This window comes from Atractosteus spatula, chromosome 11, assembly GCF_055471065.1.
Source record: "Atractosteus spatula isolate fAtrSpa1 chromosome 11, fAtrSpa1.hap1, whole genome shotgun sequence".
NCBI classification, from domain to species: Eukaryota; Metazoa; Chordata; class Actinopteri; order Semionotiformes; family Lepisosteidae; genus Atractosteus; species Atractosteus spatula.
The window spans coordinates 22273450-22292375 of NC_142716.1; the positions used below are offsets into that span (position 1 = coordinate 22273450).

Sequence of the window (18926 nt, forward strand, 5' to 3'; positions counted from 1 at the left end):
CAGCAGGACAGGTATTTTATTTCAGTCCAGAAAGACGGATTATGTGAATGTCACAAGGATAAGAGGAGTGAGACTGTGACATTCAGCACCCCTGAGAATACAGCCTGCTCGTTTTAAACTCCAACAAACAGATCCCAGTGGTCAAGGGGGAAAGCTGACAGGTAAATCATGTTGTTCGTAGAGCAAGTGACATTAACAAGCACCTGGTCAATCAGGGACCAGGCTATGCAGCTGTAGACTTTACCTTCACAGAAGGCTCAGATCCCAGGAAGTAGGCTCTGCGATGGCCTACCAAACACACACACAGTCTGCCATCTCCAAACACTTCACCCAGCAACACAGAAAGGAGAATGATCATCTGGGATTGTTAACACTGCATCTCTTTGGCACAGTGGCTTTTTTCACATTTTCAGTTTTGCTCCACTTCAAAGACATTTGCTCCAGTTTTTCTATCCCTAAACAACATTCAAATGATTTATCTGCCAAAAATGACATTTCATTTAATCTGATTTAATAATATAATAATCTGTATCGGCTGATGTTACATTTGTTCTTTGTACCTTCGAGCATTAACGGTTAATTTCAGAAAATAAAATTCAAATTTTGCTCAAAAGCAAAAACCTTTGAAAATCACCTTGGTTCTCACACTCAGGCTAGGCGGGATACATGTTTGTTATGGTTATAATGTTGTAATTTAAAATAACATTTTCCATTACCTTTTTTCCCCATGAGGAGCATAGGTCAACCACTTTAACAATGCCTTCTTGGATGATAAGAAAAAAATCAAACTCAAATGTACAGTGAAGCTGCGAGTTTAATCAAGAGCAGATATTGGTTATGAACTACGAGATCAATTATCCCAAAAGCAAGATCAGATATAAAGTTGTATCTGGCTCCGATCTTGTATGACCTGTTACCTGCTAGCATTGTCTGGCCGAGGAGCCACAGACCTATAGAGGTTCAATAGCAGGTTTGCAGCCTTCAAGGCCAGGGATGAGGGACTTGGGACTGGTGTGTAGACCTGGGCAGAAAGCGTGGCATATTTTGCATAAGCTGAGAGTTGCATTGTCCCACCAGTCTTGTATTTCCATTTTTTTTCCAATATATCAAAGTTGTATCCAACAATAAACTGTTTAGGGTGCAACCTTGTAATCCTTCCTGGGTCAGAGCTTCAGAGCGGTTCAACCAGGGAACGAGCTTGCCCAAGTGTAGGTTCGACTCTCAAACATGTCTCCAGCTGACCATAATGGGCAATAGCACTTAGCACTTAGCTGAGCAGCTTGAAAGTGGTCAGAGGAGTCTACCTATACATTCTCATTCTTGCTGGGTGTCTTTCCAATTTGTGAGCTGAGATTTGAACATGCAATTGTATACCAGAGGACTCTAGCTAGTTAAAATGACATTACAGACCAGCTGAACACACAGCAGTAAAACAGATTTACGGGACTCTTTTTCCTCTCCTAGTGAATCTCATCATAAGTCCAATCCGCACAATAATAAAGTGAAGAGGACTGCATCTCCCACCGTACCTGTTCCTGACAGAACCTTGCATATTCCTTTTAGGCTGCCTTCACATTTTTCACAGCCAGAAGTTTCAGGATTTAATAGTATTGTGGTACGGTGGCTCAGTGGCTAAGGATCTGCACCTGTGGCTGGAAGGTTGCCGGTTCGTATCCTGTGGCCGGCAGAGGAATCCTACTCTGTTTGGCCCCTGAGCAAGGCCCTTAACCCCATCTGTTCCAGGGGCGCCATATAAATGGCTGATCCTGTGCTCTGACCCCAAGCTTCTCTTCCTGTCTGTGTGTCTCATGGAGAGCAAGTTGGGGTATGCGAAAAGAAATTCCTTATACAAGAAACTGTATACAGGCAATAAAGTGATCTTATCTTATTACAAAGCAAAAAGCCTTCAGATTCTTACCTAAATGGTAGGTATGATGGATTGGACCCAGAGACAAGGGCTCTGTATGCCTCTTCTGGAGTTTTCTTTAGGTAGATAACCTAAAACCAACAAGAATGAACAACAAGCATTAGCATACTTCTCACAGTCCACTGATCCAAGAGAACCCACAGTAATGATACAGCATAGTTGGGAACACACTGCACACTGAAGGATTCTGCAGACAAGAAGACATAATTAATGATGCAGAACTGATGTAACTGCAGTTGACTGATTTTAAACAGTGGTAGAAAATGTTACTTTAATTTACCTATCAAATGTAATGTCTTCTCCTAAAATTGAGATTTTATTTCAAAAGGACATGGTACACTGGTGTCAGAATTGTTTTAAATATAACACTACAAGACACACTGCAGAATGTGATCCGAGTTGTGAAAGATCACTGCAGTGGGTGACAGCTGTTAAGAAGCAGGTCAGTGTTTTCTGGTTAACCAAATTCCACCAGTTGGGTTGGGAGATAGTGATGACCCATGACAATAAAAGCTCAAAAGTAAGGTTTGTGGGAAGCCTGAAAGACTACAGCACAAAAAATAATTACTAAGTAAAAAATGAATTTCTGAGACAACCCTGAAGAAGCAGCAGCCCTAGCAAACTTCTCCTACATAGGCGAGATCAGATCTGTACCACATCCATACTACTTAGGACTGACAAACTATAAAAACCCTGCATCTTCAACACACGGCAGAACACTGGAATCCATTCCACACACAATCATGAGGCTTTTTACACAGCGCACCATTTCTGGTCAGAGTCAACAACAAACACCCATTCTCAGAAATGAAACCCATATGTGAGCACACTCATCAATGTAAATAAATAAAAATAATAATAATAATAATAATAATAATAATAATAATAATAATAATTGCTTACACATATATAGCGCTTTTCTGGACACTCCACTCAAAGCACTTTACAGGTAATGGGGACTCCCCTCCGCCACCACCAACATGCAGCATCTACCTGGATGATGCCATAGTGCGCCAGAACGCTTACCACACATCAGCTATCAGTGGGGAGGAGAGCAGAGTAATGAAGCCAATTCATAGATGGGGATTATTAGGAGGCCATGATTGGTAAGGGCCAATGGGAAATTTTGCCAGGACGCCGGGGTTACACCCCTACTCTTTTCGAGAAACGCCCTGGGATTTTTAATGACCACAGAGAGTCAGGACCTTGGTTTTATGTCTCATCCGAAGGACGGCACCTGTTTACAGTATAGTGTCCCTGTCACTATACTGGGGCATTAGGACCCGTACAGACCGCAGGGTGAGCGCCCCCTGCTGGCCCCACTAACACCTCTTTCAGCAGCAACCTTAGTTTTTCCCAGGAGGTAAAGGATATTCAGGTGGCATATTTCGCCAAAGACTAACATAAATGCACTGAGAAAGACCTAGATCAATCACAAAGTGTTCCTAGTACTACATTTTAAAATCTAAAACCACTAGCGCTTGAAAATGAGCAGTGGAAAACAGTCTGAACCCATCATTATCATTTCAAATCATTTTCACATTCCTGTTTTCTTTGAGTTAAAGCAATGAGACAGACTGCAGTTCCACTATTTATCCCACATCTATGTTCATTTGTTTAATCACAGAATTTGAACACTTGTTCATTTTTAAACCTACAGACACAATAACTTCAAACTTCATTACTATGGGCTCACTGAATTCCAATGTCTTTCCATGATCTAAAGCACAGCTGAACTTTAGACCTTAAATTAAGTGGAAATAAACCTACCAGAACCAAAAACAAATTGTTTGTATTTACCCAAAACACCTGTGGCCCAATATCAGATATTATTTTCAACGGGGCTCAGTGACTCATATGTTTTGCAAGCCACAGCCCATATCATTTGACCCCCTTGTAAACAACTTAAGCTAACAACAGAGAAAAAGCTCTATGATCATCATTTCTTTTTCCATGCATCTTGTAAAAGTTTGCCTTGAGAGCAGAGCAGAATACGTGAAACAGTGCATGAAGAATGTTCTGTCATGGAAAGAGGAGAGCTTTGTTATTTCTGTCTTGCTCATAAAATATTTACCATTGCAATATCAGATCCTGCTGAATAGGACTGTATTAAAACGCTGTGCCTGGAATGCAGGGGAGCTATTCAGATTGTCTGGACTGCACGTGACCCAGAGGAAATGTGGGATTCCAGTGCCAGATGCTCAATAAAAGTTGAATAATCCCCTTTCTAAACCAGGGCAGTGGTAAAAAACAAAACTAAAAACAAATACGCATGGAGGTATCAATCTTTAATAAACCTCAGCACAGCCTGATGTCCATCTGGACGTAACACCAAAGCCCTCTAAATGGACAGTGGGAGAGTGATTGCTTCACAAGTCACTTCCACATTTGCATAAGCAAAGTACCATACCTATACCTCCACAAGGTCCAGCTTCTTAAAGTTTTTTTACACAGCCACAGGATTCATAGAAAGCCAAAAGGCACCACTCTGCTTAATGGATCACTCTCTATTAAGTAGCCAACATCCATAAAATAATAAGGGAAGTGGTGAACAATCACTGCGCTCTTCAAGTCATTCCTGATCGGGGAAAGAGAAAAGAGACCGAGCCTTCCTCTTATAAGTTCAAATGCACAAACAGCACAGCAAATCACTTCAGCAGCGTGGGACGTACGAGACACAGTTGTGAATCTCAGTCACAGGAGGGTCTTTTAGTTTGCAGGTTAGAGCCTACCAGCCTTACAGCCAACAGAGAGACTATGCAGTAACAAAGACCAAATGACTTTTCTAGGTCAAAGCCAGTTTTTGATGAAGGATTAGGGCTTGTTTATGTATTACAGTACATATTAAGTTTTAATTATGGACTTCTTCCTCTTTCAGAGAAAAAGATTTATTCCTGCACTCTGATATGAATGCTGATCTCTCAGATAGCCCTCCTCCCTTCAGTAGAAGATAATACCTCAGAGATTAATTTTACCAGCTTCCCCAACTCAGATTAAACCATTCCCCAGTGACCATTAAATCCTCTGTAATGTAAATACTGGAGGGCACAGTTTCTTACTGGTATTCTATACATGGAACATCATAGGTTTATTGTACAAGTAAGAAGCAGCCTAACTAACAAAGGCTGTCTAGTTTGCACAGGCTACTACTGGACGTGAAGAGTCATTTTCAGTGACACAGCAACTACTAGAATTAATTTCTGCACCTAATTTATTTCTGTAATCTCCAACGACTTCCTCACTGAACCAGTCTGAAATAGCTGACCCTAGAATTAAACTAGCATATGCATGAGAACTAGATGCTTAACTTTTTCTATTGGTTAAATAAGGTCATTTAAGGCAATTCCTCCACTGTACAGGCACTCACAGTTGTTTCTAGCTGGGCATTCTTTCTGGGAAAAGCCCTAAGGCAGGGTATCAGCTGAGCAGTTTGTTCCATACTCCCACAACCCTTTAGGTAAATAAGTGCCTCCTGTTCTCAGTTTTAAATGTACTTTCATGTAGTTTCCAAATTCACTGCCTGGTTCATATTTCACTGACCCTTCTGAAGAAATTCGCTGTCTTTAAAGATATCAAATGCTTGCCGCCTTGTAATCTTAACTGTTCAAAACTAAAAAGGTGCAGTTCCTTCAGTCTGTCAGTGTAGTGCATTCCTTTAAACTCCATAATTTATATGGTTGCTCTTGTATGGATTGATTCAAGTGTAGAAAAATCTCTTCTGCTACATGGTGACCAAACTGTATAGACTATTCTAAAGTATGCCTTACTAATGCATTACAATTACATTCACATGTGTGGATCCTGCTGTTTTGGTATGATCTGCAAACATGTGTAAGTTATTAACTATACCAGCATCTAGAGCAGTGTTCTAAATGGTGAACATTGTCCCTAGTACAGATTGCTGTGGTGCTCCACTGATTACATCAGATCAGTTAGAGCTATTTTCCTTGAATTGCCAAGAACTTTGCCATTATTGTTATGGACACATTTGACTGTATAATTAACTTCATCTCTCTTGGCCTCATCCTTTTTTTACCTGCACTTGCAATTCATTGTACTCCCTTTCAACAGTCTCTTCAGCGGTTTGATTTATTCTGAAATCGATTCTGCTCCACTACAAAGGAGGTCACTACTGTATACCAAAAACAACGGAAGAAGCAAAAAGACCAAGCACTCCTGGGCTGTAGTCTACCGCAGACTGGGAACAGATGTTAATATGAGTGTTTTCACAGCATTACAGGGAGTCAGGCCATTCAAACACCCCGCTGGAAGAAACAGGAACCATCCTACAGAATAATTTTAAAAGTGCCCTCTCTCTCTCTGCACCTAATGGTGTCTCATATTGTATAGGCTTCTGGTGCACACTGTCACTTCAAAGAACACAGTCACATACAGTATAGCAACCACAGTAAAAAGTAAACACTCAGTGGCAATGTTCCACCAGGGAGCCATGAGGAATGAAAGGGGGGAATGGAATGCATGGGAAATGAGAGTCATATCTTGTAAAAAGATCCTTTTGAGAATTGCTACCCACAGACACCTCAGGAGAAACTCAAGGGCAGTTTTACAATCCTCCAGTTCCATACATCACCTCTGACAAGAAGCCACCTATAATGAGATATTATGGTTCCATGTTGTGACAACCTTAAAGTGTTTTCCTGCTGCAACAGGAAGATACAACATTTCAACTGTTCCTCTAAACCCTCTATTTTTCAAGTTAAACTGGATTTGTCATGCATACCAAACACAGCTCTAACAAGAACATTTTTTTCCTACGGACATCACGCCACTGTGCTAGAGCCACAGGGAAGGAATAGATACAGCAAATAATTAAATGTAAATTTATACTCAGCGATAGACCCTCATCATGAAATCAGAAGAATGCTGAAAGGAACCTCTCTAACAATGAGTATGGTGATATTTAACTTTTAATGAAGGCAGGCCATTTAAAAGAACAGAGGACACAAAGAGACATGTTCACTCCCCATTCCTTTGTGGAGGGAGAACTTGATTACAGTAGAGCCATTTCACAGGATCAGCTCAGCTGTTTAGACTGCGTATTATAGAAGAACCAGAGTAAAGATCTTTATCACTCTTCCTAAAATGATAGTACAAGCATATTCAGCTGTTCCTCATTGTAACCTAGAAGGATTACACAACACCACAAGCACTGCACAACACAGATGAAAGGGGAGGAACAAGAGATATACTCACCGCGTAGGCACCGATTAAAACAGCTGCATCTGCCCTTTTCCGTTGGTCGAAGCTGGTATAATGGACAATCCTTTTCCTTGACAGTGTGAAAGACTTAAAGAAAAACAAAGTTAGAAGTTTGGATGTGCATTGCAGTTCAAATATAACTATTCCCCATCTGTCAACCTCCCATCATGCAGCAGGAATGACCTGTGGCTGTATTACCCCAATAATGAAACGTGAAGCCCTTTAATTGCAAAAATCCTGCAGCATTGGACGTTTAAAAACAGAGAATGAAGTCACCGTGCCCTGAAAAGCAATATGATGATCGTTTTCTTTTTATGATAAACAGGAACATTCTTTTCATGTTTTAAAACACACTAGTTAAAATACAGACATATTTTATACATATCCTTATATAAAAAATGCATCTGAATTTCAACATTAAGGAAGTCCGATATAGACATATTTACTGGTTATTTTAATACATGTCTTATATATGGTGTTTATGCTGGAACTTAACATGATTTCAAGAAGTGTCAACATTTAGTTTCAAGCTTTTCAAAAACCCTTATATGTATATTTTATACAAGTATATCAACATATCTAGTATATACAAGTATATACTAGATCCAGTATATCAACATATCTAGCTCCAAGAATGACTGCAGCTCATTTTCATCCTGTACCTGTGATGCCTCAGCTTCAGATAGTCATTTAGTCACCCTTAAAATCCAGAAGGAAGTCTGACAACACCTATGCCAGTGTATATTTCAGCATTACAGTGTCCCAGCATAAATGCCACCCTCTTGTAAAGACAGGAGTCAGTAGTTCAATGAGCACCAAGAAAATGATAAAAGAATCCTGATTAGGATTAGATGTGGTCCAATTTTTAAAGGCATTATTTCTCTTTTATATTATAATATATTATACTATTCTCTATTATATCTAGTAGTACTGGAATATGAATAAAAAGAGGAGGAAAGAAAAGCTGAATTTTGTCGAGGATCATGGTGGTAACAGGCTGAGCAGATGAGACCAGACTTCGCTTTGCCCAACAACAGTCTCCTGGGGGATTCCCAAGCGCTCCCAAGCCTGGGTCAGCCCAGGGGTCTCTTCCCTGTGGGTCGTGTCTGGTGCACCGCCAGTAGGAGGCACCTGGGGACATCCTTATCAGATACCCAAACCACCTCACCTGGCTCCTTTTGATCCAAAAGAGCAGTTTCTCTATGCCAAGGTCCTCCCAGATTGCCGAGCTCCTCACCTGGTCACGGAGAGTAAGCCCAACACCCCTACCTCATTTCTTCTGCTTGTACCCGCAATCTCATTCCTTTAGGTGACTACCCAAAACCCATGACCATAGGTGAGGGTAAGGACATAAATCTACTAGAAAAATGCGATTGCAAACTCAGCTCCCACTTCTCCACCATGGTAATGTGCTGGTCAATCTCATGATCCCTCACTTCTTCACTCATGAATAAGACGCTGGTGTACTTAAACTCCTCCATCTGGAGCAGCTATTCCCCCCTCACATGGAGAGGATTCCAAGACCTCAGATTTGGAGATGCTGATCTTCAATCGGGCCGCACCACACTCAGCTGATGGATGTACAGATGGTCTTACTCACTGACTTGAAAAAGGCTTCATTCAGATTGGTTGCTCTGTATCCCTGTATTATTTATAATTCACACAAAGGGGTGTGGGAGTATGGAACAAGCTACCCAGCTATGTTGTTGAAACACATATCCTGGTTTCTTTCAAGAAACAGCTGGATAAAAGCCTTGGATCAATTAACTACTACCAAATGGGTTAAATAAGCCAAACGGATTGCTCTCATGTTATTCAAGTTATTGAATGCATTCTACCCTTATAAGCAATTCTTGAATGAAGCCTTCCAGTACATTCTTTATAAACATGATTCATTCATAATATTTCCTTACACTTATACAGCACTTTACTGTAAACTCCATTCAAAGAGCTTTACAGGTAATGGGGACTCCCCTCCACCACCACCAATGTGCAGCCGCCACCTGGATGATGCGAGGGCAGCCTTAGTGTGCCAGTACGCTCACCACACATCAGCTATTAGTGGGGAGGAGAGCAGAGTGATGAAGCCAATTCATAGATGGGGATTATTAGGAGGCCATGATTGGTAAGGGCCAATGGGAAATTTGGCCGGGATGCTGGGGTAACACTCCTACTCTTTTCGAGAAACATCCTGGGATTTTTAACGACCACGAGTCAGTACAGTGTCCCCATTACTATACTGGGGCATTAAGACCCACACAGACTGAAGGGTGAGCGCCCCCTGCTGGCCCCTCTAATACCTCTTTCAGCAGCAACTTTAGTTTTTTCCAGGAGGTCTCCCATTCAAGTACTGACCAGGCTCACATCTGCTTAGCTCCAGTGGGTTGCCAGTTGGGAGCTGCAGGGTGATATGGCTGCTGTACATGATTAGTATTTGGCAAATGTCTTTAAACACAATGTCTTTGCCTTCATGAAGTTGATGGCACCAGTGCAAAACAGCCACAGCCTCTGAATAGGTTACAACCAAAAGGAGAATGTTGTCAGGATATCTGAGCTTCAATAAAAACGATTTAAGTTAAATTCCAGCTTTAAAAGAAGGGGTGAACAGGTGCAAGTCTACAGGTAGCAGCTTGAAAAAATTCTAAGTTATTTCCTTTATCCATGCATGACATAGCAGGAAGCCAGCTGTCATTCCTGTCCACCCAGGTATTTCTGTACCTTTATTTTAGTAAAACTTTTGCAGCCTTTGGTAGTGCCTAATAAAAACACTCTGTTAATTAATTGGTATGAATCCATAAATATATGCATGAAGGCTTTGTAAAAGTGTACCTGGCAAACAGAAGGATCATCAAAACATCTGAAGAAAGCAGCTGCTACTCTGTTTGCAACCAGGTTTGTCTTTGCATGTAGCTGACTTTATCCCAGACCTTCTGTTGGCCCTGATGCAGTCTGTTAAATGGCTGGGAGGCCAGTGGTCTGAAGCTTGACTAGAAAGATCTGAGAGGGGAATCTGACAGCTATGAAGCAACGTTAACACACCTTTGCTACGAGGAGAGTTACCACGTGGAGAAGGCAAGTGGTAACAGAGCAGGTCTGACACTGCATAATGAGCAAAAGATTTATGGGCTTGATCAAACTCTACCAGACAAGTATGTCACAGGACAATGCAATGCAGGGATCAGCCCATATAGGGCATCACACTTCTTAGTTTGATAGTCTGGGTTTAATTGAAACCCAGCAGATGTGAACAACTTTATAACACACAGCGCTCCGTGCACATGCACTGTAAACCTTGTCCATTCCCAGTAGGGAACTGAACAGGGATTGGACGGACAGACACTCTATCAGACAGAATTAGGGTCACCTCTTAGTAAAGCTCTACTATTTGCCAGATTGCAGATTCCACCTTCCAGTTAGTCCTTTCAACTCAGCAGCTCACAGTATATCTGCTTATGTATATCCAGCCCTCGCCTCATGTGATGCTGATGTGTTGTGAGTGTACTAGTGCACTTTGGCTGCCGTTGCATCATCCAGGTGGGTGCAAGACATTGGTTGTGGTGGAGGGAACTCCAAATTAATTGTAAAGTGCTGTGAGTGGAGGGTCAGAAAAGTGTAAGGAATTATTACTGCATAATGCCACGATCACAGTTGATTTAGTGCTGGTTTTGCACATTTCTTGTGGACAAATTAGATCTGCTTGTTAATAGTGAGTATTGCCATATTATACTTCAGTAACAACATGTCAAGAACACCTCTTTCTTGCTTCTTTTAACTACAATGCAAATGACGTTTTCCAGGGAAAAGGCAATTTCTGAATACCTGTTCTCAGTGTTTAATGAGAAGTGCCAGTGAGAGGACTAAGTTTACCCACTGTCTGTCTACAACACTCAAGTCCTTTCCTCAGTCCAATTCCCAGTAACCAGACTTTCAGAAACTGTTTTTCACTAAAGGTATTCGAACAGCAAAAACAACATGGCATCGTGCATTCTGACATCAGCAAATCAAAGGTATTTTGCTACCCATTTAAAAGTATTAAAGACATGCAAAACACGGGGGAAAAAACCTTTTGTTCATTTTTGCAGTGGCTGCATTTTGAAGCACGATTTGGAGATAATACATAAGAAATTCCCTCCAAACACCCCCTTGGAACATGCTTTGTGAAGCAGAGAAGTGCAGCTGCTACACACCAAACTCTGCATCTGGACAAACCACCACCGTCAAAGGGCAAAGAGTTACAATTTCAGCCTTCTCTTTGTCACTGGGAGGCTCATTTGAATATTTGTAAAAAATTCCCCAAACAAAGGAAATTAAAGTAAGCTGAAAGTTCATATTGTTCATTTTATAAGAGTGTGACAGCAGCCAGTAAAACCTCGCCTTTAGTGAAAGAAACAGCAGAACAAGCTCTACCAGCATGGGCAGTTTCAACTCAAGCCCTTCAGAGTCCAGCCAGCGCTGTGCACAGACCCAATGTTCTTCACTTCTCCTGGCAGCAGTCCAGAGCTGAAGAACTGGACACAGAGTTGCATTTGCAAAGATGGAGAAAGCAGCACTCCTGTGCTGTGCCGAACCTGTGCCTGGCTCTTCCCTGACCCTACAGTAAGTCTCCCTCAGGTTTCAGTAGCAGTGAAGTCCCCTCATTGTGATATTCTGAAATGAAATACTTCGGTTTTCAGTTTATGTTTATTAACACTGCATTAGTATCTAGACACATGCTTTCTTGACATATTCAGCTTGCCTTGATCCAGACTGAAGCAGTGAGTATTTTATAGATAAACAGTTGAGGTTCATTCATTGTGCTGTATTGGGAGCAGTGACTGCAGCACTGTTTGGAGGTCATCTTACAGTTCCAGGATTTCATTACCCTGCATTATTTTTCAGGAATTCTTGGTTTTTCTGAAACATACATAGGGAAAATAAATGTGTCTTCATCCATTGTCTTGTAAATTTCAATGCTGGTGGTGCTATTTTGCGAAGGTCATGAGTGTTATGGACAGCGTTAAGTCCTCAGACCACTAAAACTTGGCAAGATTGACAAAGACATGGGCAGGGATCTCTAAACATGATAAATTGAACTTGAGAAAATAACAATAATTGCTAAAGCCAAAAACAGCACAACAGAAAAATATTAATTCTACAGCAAGAGATTTCAACAGTACCGCAAAGCACTGTTCCATCTTTTAAATATAATGTATGGGTTCATAAGGGGACATTTTAATTCTTTGAAGCAGAAAACTTTGCATTCTTCTCCGTCACCAGACGGACATCATCATCACCAGAATGGACTTCTCTCACTTGTAGCCTTTCTCACCAGTGAGTTACCAAACTAGTAACCACATTAATTGGTACTGGTACAATTAATGGCACAAACTATTTAAGAAATTATATCTCTGAAACACTTCCCTCCAGTGCAAAGAGAGAAAAACACTCTCAGTAGTTGCAGAATTACAGTGGCCTCTGCAGTCTTAGAGAAAAAAGGAAATGGAAATACAAGAGGTGTACAAATGGGCTTTTCTGGCATATCTTTAGTTGTAAAACTGGTCAGTAAATCAGAATTACCAGCCCATTATTTTTTAAATGGATGAAAAAGTAATGAACCACATTTCCCTCTGTCCTCGCTTTAGGTCTAACTCCTCTTCAGGAGCACACAAAGAAAAAAAATAAAATGGGAAACAATATAGCAGATATTATCCACATAGATGACTCAAACTCCCTTTTTCTAAAAAAAAAAAATCAAAAAATATTTTTCACACTGCTGCATTTTCAAAACAACACAGATCTTATGATATGGCTGAACACACTACTAATTACTTTTACTATTATTAACTGCTTTTAGGTGACCCTCAGACCTATACAATAAATAAGTCAAGCACTGAGAGAAGTGCTTAGCTGGGCAACCAACATGCAAGCAAGAAGCAGGAAACCCATCAAAATACACATCTTAAGCAGCAGCCTTGTCCATGGTTACAGTGTTTGCTTAACATTGCCTTCATTAAGCAAGACTGGCATTATCAGCACAGCAGCGTGACTTGATGCTCTCAAATACAGTGCACTATCACATGTGATCAATCAGTGCTGGAGTCACTACCTCCCCTTTATCAAAAAAAGAAACACCGACATGCAAACCCAAGCAGTGACATTACAGGAATGCTCTCTCCATGGCAACTTATACAAAACAATGCAGATGCAGTGGGTGCAGCTCCACCAATACAACTCCATGCTCTTGCGTTTTTACCTTCAATATTCTCAAACAAGTATACACCAAAGAACTACACATCTGCTGTCAGACAAAAGAAAAGCTGCTGTTAATGCAATATACTTTGTTTTGCATTTCTCACAGTAAGAAAATAGAACAGAGCTAAAGGAGTCAAGTCTTGATTCTCAGTATTTCCAATCTCTTAGTTTAACAAGGATAAAGAAATGTCTCAGCAACCTATAGCCTGGGAAGAATTATTTCATAATGTCAGTTTGTACAAATCAGCTTAACAGCTTTTGTGATCTTAAAAGGGAACGATCATCATCTGGTCTCTCTTACTCGAGTACATTCACATGATGAGCATGCTGACATTACATGGGCTAAGGTCTGCCCTGAGTGGTTTCTAGGGAAGGAGAAACAACCACAAAGATAGCGGAGCAGAGGTGTCACTACTACAATGGCACATTAATTAGTACCGGTCCAATTAATGGTACATACTATTTCTATTACTAATTATATACTATTTAACTAATCTAACTATTGTGTATACTATTTAATCCCACCCATGGTACAGCTGACGTTTCATTGAGCTATGAGATTCTCAGCAGTTTACTTCATGCTCTAAAAGCAACTCTGCGTTTACTAGTCAGTGTGCTGTGTCCTGCTTTGTTTGTGTTAATTGATGGATTCATAGTAAATGGGCCTTAAAGAGAGTCCAGGAGCTGCAGGAAGAAATGACTTTCATCAGAAGACTTGATGAATCCCTGTGCCATGTCTTTTCATGCACCTGGTTGTGAGCTTGGAGAACTGTTCTAAAACCGATTTAAGCTCAACTTATTTAGGTAAAATCCAATATACACCATAGCAGGTAATGAGTTTCATATCTACGATATCTTTCTGCACCTATAAATAAAAGTATAACCAGGGTTACATATGATAAGAGGCCACTCAGCACAACACAGTAGCTTAAGAGAGAAAATAAGATCAGGACCCTAAATTATATTTTCTATCATCTTAATGCACCTGAAGAAAAAACTATTTCTGTGCATGGAAATGTAAAGTCTGACTCCATAATGAAGCTCACCCTGTCGCTAAACTGCTCTAATGTACCATCAACACCAGCATGCACAAGGGAAAAAGAGTGCTCCTCATCTGGTCCTGGAGAGCCCCAGTCACTTAGTATTTCTGGAGACGTGTATCCTGGTAGCTACTGACAAATTCAACCAGTAATCTGTTCAATTAAGAGTACGCTTGAAGGCTGCAGGATACTTACGGTTTTGATCCAAAATGATATCTCAATTAAGGTACCAAATCACCTGCTTTACAGGTCACACACAAATTGCTCCTAATCTTTAGATCACTTAATGATGATCTCTGAAGCTTGCTGCATTGGGGCTCTACATGGCCTCCTCTAAAACTTCATCTAAAGCTCCTAAAGTCACTACTTCTGGACAAATCAGATCTGCTTGTTAATAGTGAATATTGCCACGTTATACTTCAGTGACAACATGTCAAGAACACCTCTTTCTTGCTCACAATTATTAACTGACCCTTTCATGTGGGATGGGAATGGCTTTCTCTTTCCCAATTTATTATTAAATTAGACAAATCAACTAATTAGAAAGTATTCTTGCAAGTAATCTCAAAGCACTTAGATGCATCTGCACACTGTTAGGAGAAAGGATTTATTCCATTTATGATAATTCTTCAATAGATAGCTTTATGTCTCTTTAAATGTTCTTATAAAAGCAAATGTTAGAAAAGTCAAAAGTACAGAATTTAAATCAACATACTTGTACAAAACTGTACAGTGTACTAGTGACACCTCATTTAGAAATATTATGTACAACTTTGCTCACCATGTTACAAAAAATATATATTTCTGCTGTGAAATAAGTCTAGAGAAGGAGGAGAGAAACCAGATTCATTTTTAAATTTAAGGAAATATCACCCACTGACTGACTGGAGGAGCTGAATCTCTCTACCTGAAGAGTAGGAAGGCTATGAGGGGAATAAAATATTCAAAAACTTCAAATACAATGACAAGTTCAACCCAACAGAGGTCTTCAGACTCGACAGTGAAATACAAACCAGAGGACATGAAAGAAAACCACATTTAAGAATGTAGTAGTTCAGGTGGGTAGCTGTGTCAGCATGCGTAGGCTGCAAAGGAACAAGTAATACGTTTATGCCATGCTGAAAAGAGAAGAAAGGAAACAACGTGTTGTGTTTTCTTTCTTCTCTTTTCAGCATGGAATAAACCTGTTACTTGTCCATTTAAGAATGACAACAGGAGGTATAGTATTTCCACACAAAGGGCTGTGGAAGAATGCAGGAGAAGCTATGTTTTTGAAACTAGTACCCAGACTTCCTTCCACAAATGGATGTATGAAACCCTTGGAATTAGTTTGAGCAACCTAATGTTGCTCTGTTTTGTAAACTTTCCTGTGCTCTTAATATGTACCTCCTAAGAGGTACCCTGTTGAAAATGAAAATGGGTTGCTTTCATCGAAATACCGTATATGAAAAATTGGTCAAAAGGGCTTGTGCCAACAATTCATCCAAAGCTAACACAAACAGATTTTCATGCCCGAATACAAGAAGGCCTGAGTATAAGAATACTCCTCCTGCAGATCAGGTATTACAGCATACAGTAGTTATTTTTAAACGGAGGAATGAGATTAACCTTTGTGAGATGAAAAGACTAAATTTTATTATAACAGATACTAATGAGGAGGCTGATCCAGGTCTGCCTCTGTGCCTGGGTCTTTGTACAAGCTTGAGACACAAGTGAATCAGTGGATTAAGAGAGAAAGGCGATTACTTCACCACAAAAATACGGAGGATTTAAGGGACACAAGGCACCTGCATGAGTACAATGAGGATTTCCCAGTTCTTATGTACAAATTTGAGAGTCTCAACTACAACAAAACAGTTTTAATTTTTATGCTTGTAAGTGAAAGATATTTCTCACAAATGAAATCACAACATTTAAACAGCCTAATAATCCTCATTAAAGGGGGGTAACTTATCTCATGGGAAATTAATATCTAAGCCTATTCATTTTTACATTTGGTAATGAAACAAGATTCCATGTCCTTGATCAATAAAGAAATGATAAAATTTTAAAACTTCCCACTAGATACATTTCACTATTACTTTGTGTGAACAGGTAAGATTTCATTCACTCGCTTTAACAGGCAATAAGAAGCAAGTGCCCAAGTCACAAAGGGGAACTGGGGAAGCCACAGAGCTCCAGGCCTTCCCTCCCTCAGTGACTGAAACAGATCCAGTGACGGATTCTAAAAGTTCTCGTTGCTCCTTTGACACATCGACTCTCACAGCTCTGAACACGAGTCTATATCGTAGTGGAAGAATTAGCACTCCTTGTCGATGTATTGTTGGTTCTCAAGGTGCAATTTATTGCTTTTATAAAGAAAAACTTGCATGGGGTTCAATTTAAAACATCCTGGTGCTTTTTAAATGATATTTTCATGAACTGGAAAAACACCCTTCTTCATAAATACCATTTATTACAAAATAGCTTAATGTATTTGTTCGTGCATGCAGTCACTATTGTGCCAACTTAAGCAAGAGTTCAAACCCAAAAAATATCCATGTCACAACTGCTGCTTTCATCACGCAATCAGTGAGGGACAAAAATTCTTGACATGCTGTTGTACAGCACATCCTGAGCCAGCAGGAGAGGTGTGAACCATACACATGACTGAAACTTACCTTCAGTTTTTTGTTCAGTTTACAGCAGTATCTGTACAACATAGCCAGGTTGAGAGGGCCGAAGTCCGCATAAAAGCTGGAATGAAACAAGAGCAGTTAGAGGAGACTCCAGGACATGCTTGCTACCATCACTAAGACAGTATGCAACCAATCTTCACCTTTTGACAGGATAAAAGTGCAAGTACACAGAGAAACTTAAACACAAGAAAGTGGTGCAGTTTTGTAAGATAATCTTTTTTTCTTAAATTAAGAACATAGTGTTTCTTTAACCTTTAAAAGTTAAAATGTAGTGAGGATACAATCCTTCAGCTGAGCATTTAAAATGCAAACTAATACCCCTCAGCGTGATCTGCATTTTGTTAAATGAAGCGTTAAAACCCATCCATTGAAAGAGGTTACATAATGTCCGAGTTCAGCAAAGAGAGACACTTGTTGGCTGCTGTCAGAACGAGTTCACGGGGGGGGGAGAAAAAGAACTTACTTTTCATAGACGAATTCGTCATCCGTGCAGAAGTAGTGCGTGTTCACGGTGCTTTTTGGCTTGTTTCTCAGGGTGGCGAAATACAATCGATCTAGGAAACACAAGAAACTCAGCTGCAGGGTGCGTGCAGTCAAAATACAGTTCACAAGCTGCTTCCAGAACAACATGAGCCTCACGCCGGGAGAGGGTCCGCGGAGACTCCTCGGCCTCTGGGGTCAAAACACAGCGCAAACGGGAAGGGTGCATTAACTCCCACACTCTACATTTTAGGATCTCACACCTGTGTTTGGTTTTAAGGGTTAGTCCAAGAGCCCACGAAATCTTAGTTTTTCCATTATTATTAAACCTCTTCGTATCTCAAAAGTCCGCCTGCCTGAGCAAAGAGATGTTTTAGGGTTAGACGCAACTTTGGCGCATCGTAATCGTCAAATAGTCAAATCTGATCTACAGTATGACCGAAATATGTGTACAGGATAAAATGTGATGTGGGAAAGGCTGTAGTACTCCTAACCACTATACAGCCACAGCAGGATAAATTCATTTTCCCTCTGAGGACTCAGCTACAACCCTTCTACTGGAGGAAAAAAACAAAGATCAAGTATACCTTACATTTAATAACATTTTACCAAAGAAGAGAGAGGGAAAAAAAGCATTATATATATTTGAGGAAAAGTCACCGTTCTCGTAATTAACCAATAAAAACAAATTAGTTACAAAGGAAAGTTACTGTACAAACAAAACAACCAGCGTTTCCACTTCTATAAAAGTGAAGTTAAAAAGACAAAATGTGTGCCCATCCGAAATCCGGATTTATTGTGGATACACTGTGTGGCAACGGTACAACGCAAGCGCTGACCACGGTAGCTATTTAAATCACAGTAATCTCCCCGCAGAAGCTCCGAGAGCCTCCAGGACTTACCTTTAATAAACTCTGAAGCTCCGAGAAGTTCACTATCATCTGCCATTTTAAACAAAGTCGAAAGAATTGTGGAATGTTTAAGACTATCGAGATTCATGGACAGTAATCGCAAGACGCAGAACGAAAACGCAATTTAAAAAAAAAGACAATACGCTCAATGTCCAGGAAAGCAAAACTGGAAGCTCTCCTCGGACAGTCGCTAATAATAGCGGAGCTGTAGTAGCGCAATCACGGAGGGGTCACCGCGCATTCCACAACAAGTTCCATGGCGAAAGGAAACCACTCGGAAAAGTGAAGAGCAAGATTCGCTGCGGTTCTCCCCCTCCCCAACGAAGGGTGTGGTAAATATCTCCGCTTCCTCGGGAGGCTTTTACTTCTCTCCGAGCCAAGTCTTCAGCGCAAATCAAGTCTCCTCCATGGCTGCACACAGTGGCCACTGCGAGCAACA

The 18926-nt window shown here is 40.5% G+C and overlaps 1 protein-coding gene across 5 annotated transcripts in view; it reads right to left on the reverse strand.

The window, feature by feature from the left end:
* cdc14ab (cell division cycle 14Ab) overlaps positions 1-18926 on the reverse strand; it is a 77661-nt gene extending 58735 nt beyond the window's left edge. For 4 of the 5 annotated variants that reach the window (XM_088926654.1, XM_088926653.1, XM_088926652.1 and 1 more), the window contains exons 1-5: positions 18479-18926; positions 17560-17650; positions 17079-17154; positions 7142-7234; positions 1919-1998 (exon numbers count right to left, since the gene is read on the reverse strand). In XM_088926654.1, coding sequence (XP_088782780.1) covers positions 1919-1998; positions 7142-7234; positions 17079-17154; positions 17560-17650; positions 18479-18575 — 437 coding nt within the window. In that variant the 5' untranslated portion in view covers positions 18576-18926. Of the gene's footprint in view, positions 1-1918; positions 1999-7141; positions 7235-13379; positions 13422-17078; positions 17155-17559; positions 17651-18478 lie in introns of all 5 variants that reach the window. The other variant, XM_088926655.1, reaches the window with a different exon arrangement.